Source organism: Ixodes scapularis, unplaced genomic scaffold (genome assembly GCF_016920785.2).
Source record: "Ixodes scapularis isolate PalLabHiFi unplaced genomic scaffold, ASM1692078v2 PGA_scaffold2__306_contigs__length_199485367, whole genome shotgun sequence".
Classification (NCBI taxonomy): Eukaryota; Metazoa; Arthropoda; class Arachnida; order Ixodida; family Ixodidae; genus Ixodes; species Ixodes scapularis.
In genome coordinates this window covers 95,608,754-95,623,963 of record NW_024609857.1, presented here as the reverse complement: position 1 = coordinate 95,623,963, position 15,210 = coordinate 95,608,754, and the positions used below count along the sequence as shown (strand labels likewise).

General features: G+C 48.2%; 1 protein-coding gene across 1 annotated transcript; it reads left to right on the top strand.

Annotated features, from left to right (window-relative positions):
- Positions 1-14,087: 14,087 nt before the first annotated feature.
- Positions 14,088-14,915, top strand: LOC115323724 (elongation of very long chain fatty acids protein AAEL008004-like). The gene has a single exon (XM_029984090.4). The coding sequence runs from the start codon at positions 14,088-14,090 to the stop codon at positions 14,913-14,915; it is 828 nt and encodes a 275-aa protein (XP_029839950.3).
- The last annotated feature ends 295 nt before the right edge of the window (positions 14,916-15,210 follow it).

The window sequence follows — 15,210 nt, the reverse complement described above, 5'->3', positions numbered from 1 at the left end:
AACTAAGTCAATTACCTAATCTTGTATCTTGATGCCTGTCGAAGAAAACCAGCACCGCTGACGTGAGTAGAAAGTTGACTTTTGATCGACGCATCGCACATTTCGTGGAAAACGAGTAGAGACGTGAAGTGTGTCGTTGTACAAAATCGGGACTACATAAAACACTATATGGTACACAAAAGCGCAGCAGAATTATACACACCAAAACATGGGGGCGTTTGGCAACTCGCGGTTCCTTAGGAAATTTGGTTTTATAGTTGACAAACGACGATAATGAGCTGCAAGCCTGTGCAAGCATAAGTCTGAAGCCTCCAGAGTGCGGTTTTTAGAACCATGCTTAGACAAGCTTGCAGATTATCATCGTCGTTTGTCAACAGCTAAACAAAATTTCCTAAGCAACCGGAGGTTGCCAAACGCCGCTCACCTTAGACCACTGCACGGGTCGGAATTTCCAGGCCCGGCCCGACCCGGCCCGGACGAGAAACTGCTCGGGCCCGACCCGGCCGGAATTCTGGTGGGCCCGACCCGGGCTCACCAGAATTTTTAGACAGAAGCGTAAACCCGGCCCGAACCCGACTTCTTTTATTTTTTTTTTTTTTTTAATATAAGTTTGAGTTTGTCAGATTATATGGATCAGCCCGAAAAAGTTTGCAGGCTTTAACCTATAAGCTGCCTAAGCATAAAGCGAGCATATTTGATTTAAATTTCTTTTAAACGTGTACCGAGTTTTTTGACACGATAAAAATCCCGATTTGGACGATGTATTTTCGAGAATATGGGCGAAATAGGAACTTCTTGAGTTATTTTGAGAAGAAGAAAAAAGTGGGCATTATTTTATTTATGCATTTCTTGAAAAGATATTGGACTTTTCGTTGTTCAATTTGTTTCACAGAGAACTTTCTTCTATATGTTTTGTGCAGAAACAATCAGAATCACACTAGAGCATCTTCAAAAGGCTGTATACGCATAAAATTATCAAGGTAGTTAGCTTATCTTTGGTGGCATAGTAAGGCCCCCTGCACAAAGTGCAAAGTCAAACTCACGTTTTTTCTTCCTTTTTTTTTTGTTTTTCTTTTGTTTGAAGAGCAGAGAAAAAAAGTCACTTATGTTGTGATACCGTGCGACTGGAGTGCTCTCGTTTTCTTGACCGCACTTTTCCACTATGCTCGTGGAATCCATACCTTTCCTTTTATCCACGTGAAAGCTTACCAAAAGCTAACCGTTTTTTTTTTTTTTTTTTTTTGAACGGCGTTGTAGTGATTTTGCGTTTCGCTTGTTTGTTTTCATTGAACCTAAAAGATCAGTGAGCACACTTTTTGTTATCACCAATTTAGAATTTGAGGCACACGACCGCCCGGCCACGGCTCGGGCCGGCCCGGGCCGGCATGGCCCAAAAAATATTTTGTTCAAGCCCGAGCCCGGCCCGAGCCCGAGAAAATACGTGCTACCCGGCCCAAGTCCGGCCCGCGGGCTGGGCCGGGCTCGTGCTTGCAGGCTGCCCCGATCCCTTCATAAGCTTGCAACGCTCTCGCAGCTGCGTACACGAGCATGTGGATGTATCTATTAGCGGCGAAATGTTTTGCTGGCACCCTCCCATGGCTTCCTTTGTGACGTCATTACCTTGCGAACAACAAGTTCGATGGCGTTTGCAATGAGCATGGTGGAAGCTTGAAATCATTACCCTCTCAAAGCGACACTGTCAACCCCATCAAAATTCAAGCTCTTACATTCCTCTTATTTTCGTCGATGAGAAATCCTTTCCTGACGTCATAGTCAGCGTTCGGCCAATCATGGCCGGCCGACCACAGCGACGCTTTCGATCGCGCACGTCGCCAATACCCCGATTCAACATAAATGCGAGCGAAGCCAGTGCGACCAGCACGAGTATGCTTTCTCTCTCCATCCATTAAAACTAAGAAGTGAATCATCTGAAATCGTGGAGAATATAATTGCAATTTTGCGGTTTGATATGATGAATACAAACGACTTGAGATTCCTGTGAAGCCGAAAGGGGCGGACAGGTATCCACGAGAATGCAATTCGGTAGGGACGATTGGGACGATTATCCAAAGCACTTTCGGGATTCACGGTTGGACGAACAGATCTAGAGCGGCTTCAGGGCGGTCAGATGCGAATGCAGGCTCTAAATGAGGTCATTGACACACTTGTATGACGAGAAAGGTCCACACGACGAGCATCGCGCCCGCTGACCGATACGTCCCGACGCTTGGGAACATCCAGAGGGCGCGTCCGTCGCCAACCGGAAGTTAGAGGTGGGGTAAGGAGGGTTTTTTGGAGGAGGAGGGAAGAAAATGAGCCACTTTTCCCAGATACAGGGGCTTTAAGCATAAGAGAGCGGGGGGGGGGGGGGGGGGGGGGGGGTGTTAATTGTTACGATCAGTGGGCTCAATAGGGAGTTTTCGTAGACCGCGCTGCCCCCTCCGCTAAGCGTTCCGCAACGAAGAAGTTGCTACTGCGCCTGCGCGCCGATAGCCTTGACTGTGGAGTTCCCGCTATCGTAGCGGGTTGCGGAAGGCCTTGCGGGACGGCAAAACCGATCTACGAAAACTACCTATTAATTAAACTACCGTATTTACTGGAGTAATAGCCGCACCGTTTATGAAGAAAATCTGAGGGTTCGCTTTTCCGCGGAGCACGCTAATTGCCGGTCACCGCAATCGACAGCGTGATTTTAACGGTTTACAGGACAGAGATAACGTCTTCGCGCGAAGATACCAGCGGTGAAGATTGCATTTGTATGGAGAATCGTGTTCTCGGTGTGGTTATTCGCTATGTAATTTATGCGTGACGCGATGATTGGTTGTATTTGTGTTTTGCGGGGAAGCAGACGCAAGGGCCTTGTTCATAAATAGTACGGCTATTACTCGAGTAAATACGGTATGGCATATTTATTGTAACGTTGGCCTGAACACAAGAAAACGTAAGCAAACCCTCCCGTGCGAGGGTTGATGACGATATCCAGGGGTATGCATTGTTGTCGTTGTCCCGCCACTCTCTCATCGCGTTTTGCGACTGAAAGACCGAAAAAAAAAACGTCCGCTTTTGTCTTTCCCATTCCATCACGGCTAAAACGCTTCTTGGTCAGTGCTATTGCGTTCGAGTATCCTTGGGTTTCACAAGTGCCAGTAAGCTTGTGTAAAGTGAGAACCGATATCGTTGCACGGCCCCTTTTAAGGGGTATTCACACGAGGGAGAAATCCCGGGGATTTCTTCCCGGCACGCGCATCCCACGACGAAAACGTCAGGCTTTGCGATCTGCAAAAGCCTCGCGTTTTCATCCCGTGATGCGCGCATGCCGGGGAGAAATCCCCGGGATTTCTCCCTCGTGTGAATACAGGGGTGTAACATTACTTAGTGCGCATTGTAATGCACTCAGTTATATTACGAGTGCGCTCGCATTTGTGGGACTGTCTCTTTGACGCGTGGGGCGGTAAGAGTTGCCACTTTCAATGGATAAAAATCGGCAGCATATGTCGTATGAATGTAACCGGTCCTGACGCTCAGAGAGGGGTCGACGTCCGAGCGCGTCTGTAATTTCCCGAATTCGCTCGCTTCACTGGCAATTCAGAGACCTTCGAAACGATCTCCTCAAATTAAAGAAGCGGTGAACGAGCGTAAGTTAAGGAGCACGCGCAGACTTGAAACGCCAGCTGGTTCGTGGGTCCTTTCAAGGGGTACTCCGCCGATTTTTGAGCTACCTCAACTAACTATATTTTCTGGCTCCCCAGTCTTTACCCTTTCTGGTATGCTATTTAGTATCGTGAAATTCATAATAGTTATTGCGAAATCGGCAAATGAAAATCATGCAAAAACAAACATTCAAATATACCCGCCCTTTTCAGGGCCGTGACGTCATTGGAAGGTCAGCTTGCCAGTCGGGCGAGCAGTCTAAAAAATAGAATATGTCAATCATTTTTTCCTTGATGGAGCGCGGGGACTGGAGCGAGCTTCCAAAGCTTTCATTTGACACCATGAAACTGCTTCAAATCAGTTGGGAACAAATTCTACAGTCCAAAGAGTGAACCCCTGCACTTCCAATGACGTCACTTTTTCATTGTTGCCAGTAGAGACTCAGTTTGAAAAACGCGGTGAGGACCAAAATTGTAAATTCAATAGCTTCGTGAAAAAAAATCATTTTGACCTAATATTTGGGATACTATTTTGGCGATGTTGTTTGGCGAGTTTAGCAAAATTTCAAGCAAATCGGGGACCATGAAGAAATCGGCGGAGTTCCCCTTTCAGGGAGTTTGTTCCGAAGACCTTTGAATTGTTTCTCCCGTCCAAACGGGGACAAAGCTCCCGTCAAGACGATCCTGGTTTATCTCAGTTACCTGTGCGCCGAACTTTCGAAACCCTGTTAATATTACGACTACAACTTTCGCAGCGCACCGTCGGCGCGCGCGACCCAGAAACGACGAAGGACGAATAAAAGCTGGCAACCTGCGACGACCTGGCCACTAGCAGTGTTGTTCCCGTTACCCAAAATAACCCGTAACAAAATGGCGTTGCTCGTTAGCTCGTTGAAAATGAAAGCGCTACTGAGATTCTTTACCGCCCTGCAAAGGTAACCGAACACCTCTACCGCTACCTCAAAAAACGGGGTCATGCAAGCAACCCACAACGCTCACGTGTGACGTCACATGACACGTGACGCTCCCGACTAGACCACGGACGCACGCGTGCAGAGCTTGGGAACGATCGCGGGTTTATAAGAAAATGCTTTGCGAACGTGGCCCAATAACGCTATCGCGTTCCACTCTTGAAGGCGAAGCTTGAGTGTCCCCCAGGTTGTTTATGACATTTACGAACCTTCCAAATCGAAGTAGGTCGGGTATTCTTCATGACCTGAGCGAGCATGAAGACCTATCTAGGACCGGCGAGTGTCAGCACAAGGGTACGTCGGCCATTCAGTGGCAAGTCAGGTACGACGAAGTAGTTCGCAAGAGGCACTTTGGAGGCTTCTGCTGAAAAAGAAGAAAAGAAAAAGGAACTATTATTATTCTATGCTTTTTAGAAAATGGGCAGTTCTGGAGCCCAATCGGCGTCTGGTGTCGCCGCTGTAGATGAGAAGCTTAAGGCCGGTTCAGACACTTGCGTTTAAGTGCGTTTGACTGCGTTGCGTCGAGTACCAAAAGCTAGTCACCGGCACATCTGCGCTTCGTATGAAGCGTGGAATCCAATTCAAGGTATCATCTTGGAACGCGATATAAGCAGCAGGGATGTCCTGGTTTCTCGCAACCTCAACGCAGTCAAACGCAACTGTCTGAACCAGCCTAGCCATTGCTGTACCACGCTGCTATCCTGAGGTCTTCGTACACTTGTTGCGATGCTTATGAAACTGGTAGGAGTGTGGATTGAAGCCAGGATCTCTGGGTTCTGCAGCGCGAGCTTTCGCTTTACACACTTTAAGTTGTGGTGTGCTAACACACTCGACCACCGATTACCCAGGCTTCCGCTGAGATGTCCTTTTTAACCGATCATTTTTAAGATGCAGTTTCACCGACGCGTTTAGGCGATGTTGTCTCGCGGAGTTATAGAAGATTAATTAGAAGAACGTTTTAAAAGAGCACGCCCGGAGGGATATCTGGCCCTCAGAAACGGCTTGCTACCGCGTCATAAACGTCCACTGCTGCTAACATTTCTTTAGGAATTTATGTTATGTAGCTTGGATGATGGCAAATGCGCGAAAATGTGCTGGCTTACATGATATATTTGTTATTTAATTAATTATTTTTTTTTCATTTATATACATTGAAGACCCATTCGAGGGTATTACACAGGCGAGGGTATAAATACAATTTAACAATTTAAAATGCATAGCAAAAGCAAGAATACGGTAGACGAATATTCATTCAAACACTCCAAGCCCCCTCACCCCCCCCCTCCCACAAAAAAAAAAACTTTGTTTTTTGTTGTTTATTTTTTAGAGCGCAGCTCTTAGGGGCCCGTTCCCGGCTTGAGCGGCGTCGGCGCCGGCGTCGGCGTCGGCGTAACCAAGGTCATCCCAAGGTCACGTGGCCCCCAAGGTCACGTGACCCCTCCAGGTAACGTGACCCCTCCCAAGGTCATCTCAAGGTCACGTGACCCCACGTGACCCCCTGAAGGTCACGTGACCCCCAAGGTCACGTGACCTTGGGGTTCACGTGGGGTCTTGGGATCACGTGACCCCTCGAGGTCACGTGACCCCTCCCAAGGTCATCTCAAGGTCACGTGACCCCAAGATGACCCCACGTGACCCTTTGAAGGTCACGTGACCCCTCTGAGGTCACGTGACCCCCGAGGTCACGTGGTCTCCTCCCCAAGGTCACGTGACCCCTCCCAAGGTCATCTCAAGGTCACGTGACCCCAAGATGACCCCTCCAGGTCACGTGACCCCCAAGGTCACGTGACCCCCTGAGGTCACGTGGGGGCCGCCTTGGGGGTCACGTGACCTTGAGGTGACCCCCATGTGACACCCAAGGTCACGTGACCCCCAGGTCACGCCTCCCCGAGGTCACGTGACCCCCCTCCCCGAAGTCACGTGACACCCCCCCGGAGCATAATAAAGAATGAGGGGAGGAGGAGGAGAAGGAGGAGGGGTCCGCCCTCCCCTCAGTACCCTTCACTCCTCCTCCTCAAGAGCTGCGCTCCAATTCGGCGTTACAGGGATTTGTAAACGGCTTTCACTTTTTTTAAAGCAGTTTCAAAAGTGAAATCCCTGAAGCAAATATGCATCAATTGGAGGCGCGAATTTCACCCAGCGGCTTTCGCTCTACTCAAGGGGTCAGAATTACCTGTGGCTGTTGCGCTGCGCGCAGATAGTACGTAAAAAGAAATTGTGTTATATGTATGTCTATACAGCCGGAAGTTGGTGTCTTAGCTCTAGACGAACAATTTCGCCAGTGTAGTACAACCGCTAACCTGGGGTCTTTAACGTCCACCACGCAGAGGTCGAAACGGGCAGGGTGGGGATTGAAATGCTACAAAACATTGAAGATATGTATCCCTTAGTTCGTATGCGGATTCATGGTGTGGACGGCCACGTTTCGCTACCGCCGAAGTAGCGGCCGACGGCCAAGCACGTGCTCTCGAGAAGTGGCCACGCCGCCCTGAGCTCGGCCGTGAGGCCTCTCCGTAATTTGCCCGAGCGAGTTGTGCGGCCAGGCCAGCCAGGCTCGCACGCCGGGCCGCAGCGTGCGCTGCGCCGCCATGGAGACGGTTTCTCTGGTGGCGTTTTTTGGAACTACGCCGCGCGAGAGCCAATGGGAACCTCGTTCCTTGATGTCGCGCGCCAGCCAATCCATCAAATCGCGGCTTCACTTCGCTCTATTGGGACAGGTGAATTTAGGTACCGTTTGGCGCGGCTTCAAAGCTGATGACGTCTGTTCGCTCCATGGGACAGTGAATGCTTTCGCATTAAAACCGTGTACTTGCTCAAACTCGTCTGTTTGCATAGCGGATACCAATCCCTTTGAAATCTTGTTGTCGGAGTGAAAAGGGCGGTAAGCGGAAAGTACATGCGACGAGCGCTGTTCGCGCAAGCCGACGGCTACACATGAGTACGGCATCGTGCAACAGCACGAGTCAGTTGCTTCGGTGTCATGAGAATTTTGCGAACCCGGAAACAAACAAGAGAACAATCAACACGTCAAGCGATTGAGTCAATAGAACCGGTCAACGGATAAAAGCAAGCGCACTGCAGCGGCAGAACGACGACGGCTCGAAATGGCAGTAGAGCAGCCTACGCGGGAAGCGCGGCCAGCCGCGGCGAGGTCCCCCAGCCGGACCTTCTGTGGCGTCCCCGGCGACGTGCTTCCTCTGCTCTGCCCCTTTCTGTCTGCTTCAGAGGGGCGTGGCTGCAGCGATACTTTGAAGGCGCTTTTCCGGTTAATCCGCGCATAAAATGACCACACAAGTACGATATTCCTGATGACTGAGGTCGAATTAACTAGGCTCAGGTGCTTTTTCTACCTCATTTTTAAAACAGCTTCAGCTTCGAGTCTCAAATGTGTGAACGGGCATTGAGGAAGATGAGATGAGAGCGCGCGGAGGCATCACAGCGCCGAGCACTGATTGGAAAGATGTATTGGTAGAGGTGAAGGCTAGCTGCGCCTTTGTCCTTATTCACTGTTCGACCGCGTTCGAATGTCGGACGCCGGCGTCCGGCGATCGAACACGAGACACTGCGCGAGGAGCAGACGATGTTCTTGTTCGTTTTGATTGAAGGCAAACAGTGGGTTTAGACAAAAGCAGCCATTCTTCGTGTCTACCCGTTAGTCCTTCCAATCAGAGCTCGGCACTCTGACCTCCGCGCGATCTCTCGTCGCCTCCTCTCTCTCTGCTTCTCTCCGTATAACAGAATAGCCTCTTTATTTTAATTGGTTGTTTGTAATTGTGTCGAAAAAATGGCGAGTCACAATTCCAGAAAATTAAAAGAAAATCGTCTGAGCTGGAAACGGAAACACCGAAAAAGTCGCGAATAATGGAACCAAAAGATATGCCCAAAAATGACCCCTAAAAAAGATAAAAAGTGAAAGCCGTTTACAATTCCCTGTAACGCCGGTTAGAGAGCAGCTCTTGAGGAGGAGGATGGAAGCGTACTGAGGGATAGGTGACTCCTTGAGGTCAGGTGACCTCAGGCGGGGGGGTCGTGTGACGTCAGGGGGTCACGTGACCTCGGAGGAGGGAGTCACGTGACCTCAGGGGGGTCACGACTTCAGGGGGCCACGTGACCTGGGGTGGTTACGTGACCTGAGGGGGTCACGTGACTTCAGAGGGTCACGTGACCTGATTGGGGTCACGTGACCTAGGGGGTCACGTGACCTTAGAAGGGTCACGTGGCCTACAGGCGGTCACGTGAACTCGGAAGGTCACGTGACCTGGGGTGACCTCGTGGTTACGCCGACGGCGACGCCGCTCAAGCCGGAAACGGGCCCCTAAGAGCAGCGCTCTAAAAAGAGCTTCTGATGAGGTAAAACTCAATATACATATAATCATAACGTTCACGAGAGTGTTCGAATAATCGGTTTCGTTTCCAATCATCCGGTTTTGGGTTTAGCTTTAATGTACTCCGCGGACAATTCAAGCTCAAACACCCGATCCGGCCTTTTTTTTTTTTTGCGTAAGCTGAAACACCCGATCCAGTCGTTTTTGGCGTCTGCGGTCCCCACAAGCTTTGTTATCTTTCCATTTGTCGAGTAGTCCGAAAATGAGACCCCAATTTCGCATTCCATTAGCAGCTCAGGCCACAGCTCCCTCAAAAACTGGCATGTATTAGCCTCGAAAAGTTCGCGTGGCGCCCCCTTTCGGCGAACCGGGGTGACGTCACGGCGAGGAGAGAATTTTCGTCCGACTCGCCCCGCTCGCCCTGCGGAGGCTGTGACGACGCTAGCTGTCGGCGCGCTCGCTCCTATTTAATTCTTTTGGCGTGTTTTTCGTAGGAAGTGTGAATTTTTATATGTGCCTTTATTGAGGTATGGCCTGTAGCTACAGGTGAAACTTCAACCAACATTTTAAGCATGGTTGACAGGGCAGGCAACGCATGAATCGCAGCTGGTATATGAAAATAAAGAAATATGGCCACAATTGCAGGAGCATCACTATAGATTTACATCTCGCAGAATAAATGCTGCTGATGGTCTGAACGAATTGGCAGGTTATGTATACTTTTTTTTTTTTGTATCTCTGTTTTCAAACAAGATCGCCGAAGCAGAAAAGCTGCATGCTGCTCGAGCAACATGCTAAATACAGTCTGGGCCATGGGGAGAGAATCACAAGTAAGACAGCCCAAGTGCAGGGGCAAAGTAAAAAAACAAGGAACATTTATTATATACATTGCTCGCATTTGACCTTTGCTGGATTCGGATAGTATTTCAATGGACTACACGGGTGGTATCTGTGGACTTGTTTATATCAACCGTCAAGTATTGTTTAGCAAACGTAAGCGAAGGTGTTTAGCTCATTATTAGTCCCTTGAGCCCTAAAATTGAAATTTTACTTAAATCGAATTGCCCTGAAGCTAAAATACCAGAAGCTTTTCTCACGCAGGCTGCCGCCCTTCACAGGCTCCACATTTTCTGCTACTAGTGCTGCATCTACCACTGGACAGACATTCGAATGCTTGCTTTTACTCCTGTTTTCCTCTGTTGTCAGAGAGTCCAGCTGTAGGGAGTTTGGAGGCTGAGGAAGCTTTTGGAGACCTGCAGCAGTGTATCTTTTAATTGAAAATGACAATTCAGACTAAACGGTGTATTTTCCGAATACCCAAGGCTGGAATAAAAATGTCAGGAAAAAGTATAGACATTCCAAATTACGGCACTATTGCTGTGCATATTTTGGGCAGTTCAATACATATCATACAGGCAACTGGGGGCGATTCGGCCGTTTTTCCTGCTACCATTCAAACTAATTTCCAGTAATTGTGCGTCTTCTAAGACATATGCCTGCATACGTGTATAAACTATATAATTAATTCACGAAGAAGCTACATTTCTGTAAAACAACCCTGTTCCACGAGCACTTCAAAGATAATGAGACACAGGGCCTTTAAAACATCTGCGAACCAGCGCATGCAGAGTGGCAGCGCAGAGTCGGGGTCGCGAGCTAATTTGCCAACCACCCAAAGGCCCATGGTATAAATTCCACTTCAAATGCCTTGAAAGCGGGATGTAATATCGTCCTAAATATTGAACATGCAAGGAACAGAATTCCAGCGTCTGAAACACTTGCGCCACCGCTTCACCGATTTCTCGCAAAATCGCCTTGTGTCGTGTAGACAGACGGTGAGGTTCATCGGCGGAATCGCCTCCGCCGATAGCTTTCGGGATTTGTAACCCAATTTTAAAGGTAAAAGGGACAAGCAGGCTTATAAAATGTACGAAAGCATGTCAATATCGGCCTCACTCAACGTCTTGTACATCGGGTAAACGAAGTCCAGCTCCTCGAAGAGCTTGCGGCACACAATTAACACCAAACCAGGAAACCGGTGCTGGGAAGCGAGCCGATGCGCGATCGCGGAGCGGAGTCATCTCGCTGACGTCACGGTACACCTCACCCAATCAGGGCGCGGTGACTGCAGCGACGCTTGTGTTCGCTCTCGGGGCTAATAGCCAAAACAGCACGAACTCTGTTTCTGCTCCCATTGTCCGCGAAAGTATACTTGGAAATGTATGGAAGGGCCCGCGCACAAAATTAGAACGACACAAAATCTTTTTTAAACACTTTTTTAGTGTACCCCTCTTTACGTGCAGTTCTTCTGGTGTATTAAAGCCTTTCGAGCTCATTAGTTCTTCCTCAAATACATGCCTCACTAGGGTCTGAAATACTGTACGTGTTTCCACAACCATCGCGACACTCCGTGTCATGAAGTCAGAGACAACTGCAGGGGCATAAAGTAAATTAAAACACATATAGCCCACGTCAGTAACATATGCGATACCCACGCGAGCCGCCCTCACCCGTTCGCTTGCCAGGTAAATACCAGCTGTGGTCCCATCATAACAAGTATACGTGCGGCGTGCCATTACTGAATCCAAACACCGAAAGAGCGAGAACCCAAGCATGTCTTCCGCGATTCCCATCTTCGACGTCAGCGGTGTCGTAGCGCACCGCGACCCGCGCACCATGAAATGGCCACTAGCCGGCAACATACCGTTTCTGTTCACCACAATCATCGCCTACGTCTACGTAGTCAAGTTTGGAAAGCCCCGCTTCATGAAGAACCGCAAGCCATGCGACGCCATCAAGCGACCCATGTCTCCGTACAACGAAGGACATCAAAATTTAGACATTGAAATGAAAAACAAATTAAGGTCATCTCGTTTGTTGATTATACTTCTCGTATTAAAATGAATTAAAGGAAAGGCATTTTTGGTATCTTGAAATGTTTGATTAAATGATGACTCGTCATAGAACACAGAGTCTTCCGTAAAAGTGGAAGTCATGAGATAAGAGCAACACTTATCGAAACTTTTTTTGGGAGAGTCCGATTACGCAACAATTTTTTTGAATATCACTTTGATTCGCGATTCTGATGGCAGCCTACGTGTCATCTTTCTTTGCATACACTTTCCCCCCAGCTGTTCAGAAAAATTTCCCTCTATACTTCGTCTCATCCTAGGACGGACTAAAGGTAAAAGCTACGGGCCACCAGATCCAATCACGAGCCACTTAGAAATTGCGTGGTATTTCGCACTTCGATGCACGTGTCGGTGCCTCCGTCTAGGATCACTAATGGGTATGGGTGGACACTGGTTCGAACTGAATAGCACTGAGTGACTTATCACTTTTATATCGCAAAGAAAGTTACAACATACAGATTTTGCAGTGTCGAAGCTATAGAAATGATGCAGCGCTTTTTGACTCTGAGCATTATTCGTCCACCCCTAATCAATGTTATCATAGTTTAGCATGTAACGTGATTGGACCTGGCGGCACGTGGCTTTAGCCTTTAGTCCATCGCAGGATGAGACAAAGTATAGTCTCGCGCTTGCAGGCGATTGCTGCTTCAAGTAACTGCTTATTCTGCCTCGTCAGGTGCTCGTTTACATACATACGATTTTCGGATCCCGCTGCTCACATATCTAAGGTCGTCGATGGCATTTTTTTTTTTTTTTGCATTTTTTGAGCAACGCATATCGTTTGGATCGCTAAACAAAGCGTACTATGATGTGTTTTTTTGTTTTTTTTTCATTTCTTCGAGAGGGAAACCAGTGGCAAATGTCAATATCAGTGTTTCTCAAGGGGTTCACCCACCAGTTCACCGATTTTCTTTACGGTGTCGGTTGGGTTACCCGTTGCAGGTGCTCCTTTAATCTCCAAGTTATTATACCTCACATACTGTTCTAGCTCTTCCACCTTGCTAGTGAGCTGACGGTTTTCAGTTTGCTACTCCCTGTTTTGCTGTGTTATGTTTCGTATCTCCCTGCGTAGTTCCCTGACTTCGACTGGTATTTTCTTCAAGTCATCACAAGTGCCACTGAAGAAGTTAACACTCTCCTTGAGTCCTCTAAGCTCAGCTCGTATTTTCCTATGAAGCTCATCAATAGCTTGAGTAAACTCTTTTACGTCCTTACTCAGTTCGGATGGCAAAGTGGCTCAAGCACAGATGGCACAATAATGCCCACGAAAATAACGTATGCTGTGTTCGGCAGCAGTACTCAAGAAGTTTCGGGCAAATACTGACACCGACGTCTGTCGGACTCTCACCTGCACACATGACGATAACGTTAGAAATGATGTTGGCGTTCACCGCTGCCATTTATTAAAATAAGATTAATGTCAGACGATCAACTTTCACGGTGTTAGTATAATAATGCAACGACTCCAAGCTTCCACTTTTCGCTTTACACCCACCATGACTCTTGGCCAAGCCAAAAAAAAAAAAGAGCTTTTGATTAGGTAATACTTAATGTACATATAATCTTAACGTTTGCGAGAGTGTTCGAATAATCGGTTTCGTTTCCAATCATCCGGTTTTAATTTTACATTTAATGTACTCCGCGGACAATTTAAGCTAAAACACCCGATCCGGTCGTTTTTGGCGTCTGCGATCCCCACCAAGCTCTGTTATCTTTCCATTTGTCGAGTAGTCCGAAGAATGAGACCCCAACTTCGCATTCCACTAGCAGTTCAGGCCAGCAGCTCTCTCAAAAACTGGCCTGTAGTCCAAAACAGCACGAACTCGGTTTCTGCTCCCATTGTCCGCGAAAGTATACTTGGAAATGTATGGAAGGGCCCGCGCACAAAATTAAAACTGACACAAAATCTTTTTTGAACACTTTTTAGTGTACCCCTCTTTAGAGCCCACGTGCAGTTCTCCTGGTGTTCTCAAGCCTTGCGAGCTTATTAGTTCTTCCTCAAATACATGCCTCACTAGGTTCTGAAACATTGTACGTGTTTCCATAAGTATCGTGACTCTCCGGATCATTAAGTCAGAAATAATTGCTGGAGCATAAAGTAAATGAAAACACATGTAGCCCACGTCAGTAACATGCGCTAGGTAAATACCAGCTGCGGTCCCGTTATAATAATTAAACGTGCGGCGTGCCATTACTGAATCCAAACACCGAAAGAGCGAGAACCCAAGCATGTCTTCCGCGATTCCCATCTTCGACGTCACCGGTGTCGTACCGCACCGCGACCCGCGCACCATGAACTGGCCACTAGCCGGCAACATACCGTTTCTGTTCACCACAATCATCGCCTACGTCTATATAGTCAAGTTCGGAGGGCCCCGCTTCATGAAGAACCGCAAGCCGTGCGACGCCATCAAGCCCATCATGCTCGTCTACAATCTTGCCATGGTCCTCTTGAGCGCCTACTTTGGCATTAAGATCCTGACCAGATCCTATCTGGGCGGCGGCTATCAGTTCACTTGCCAGGGCATCAACTTCGAAGCAAAAGACAAGATGACGATGGAGTTCCTGGAGCTCTGCTGGTGGTACCTCTGGGTGAGGATAGGTGACTTGCTGGACACCGTGTTCTTCGTGCTCCGCAAGAAGGACTCCCACGTGTCCTTCCTGCATGTCACTCATCACATCCTCGTTGTCTTCAACGGCTGGTACGGTCTGGCGTACGGCTTCGACGGACACGTCGCTCTAAGCATAATCCTCAACTCCATCATTCACACTATCATGTACTCCTACTACTTCCTATCACTACTGGGGCCCGCCGTGGGCCGCCACCTTTGGTGGAAGCGCTACGTCACTCAGCTCCAGCTGCTCCAGTTCATCGTCATCTTTGCCCATGTCCTGTTCGCGCACTTCAAGGACTGTGGCTACCCGAAACTCCACTTGATTATTGTTGAACTGGAGATAGTCTTTTTCTTCGTCATGTTTGTACGCTTTTACATCAAGGTTTACGGAAGCTGGCGGAACGCTCGCAAACTGCCCACGTCTATGAGCAAAGAAGAGTAATGGCTTAAGCCGACGCTGACAGTACTGTTCGAGAGTGGTTAGCCGATTACGTATTTTTGGGTGGAGGTATAACTGCACAAAAATGTTGTTTTCTAAGGTGGCGGTCCCACGACCCCAACAATATATACTACCGGTGGCAGCTGTGCTAACACTCCTGTTCGCGGTGCAAATGTCACGTCTGTGCGCTTTCCACGTATTTTGTAATTTTTGCAAATAAATTTTCAAATCATCATCCGTGTCTTAGTGCAGAATGTGACATGCATTTTATTTAATTAATGCACAATATAAAAACAAA

What these genes read in the sequence shown, in the direction of transcription:
- LOC115323724 (XM_029984090.4), top strand. Translation starts at nt 14,088, where the DNA reads ATGTCTTCCGCGATTCCCATCTTCGACGTCACCGGTGTCGTACCGCAC.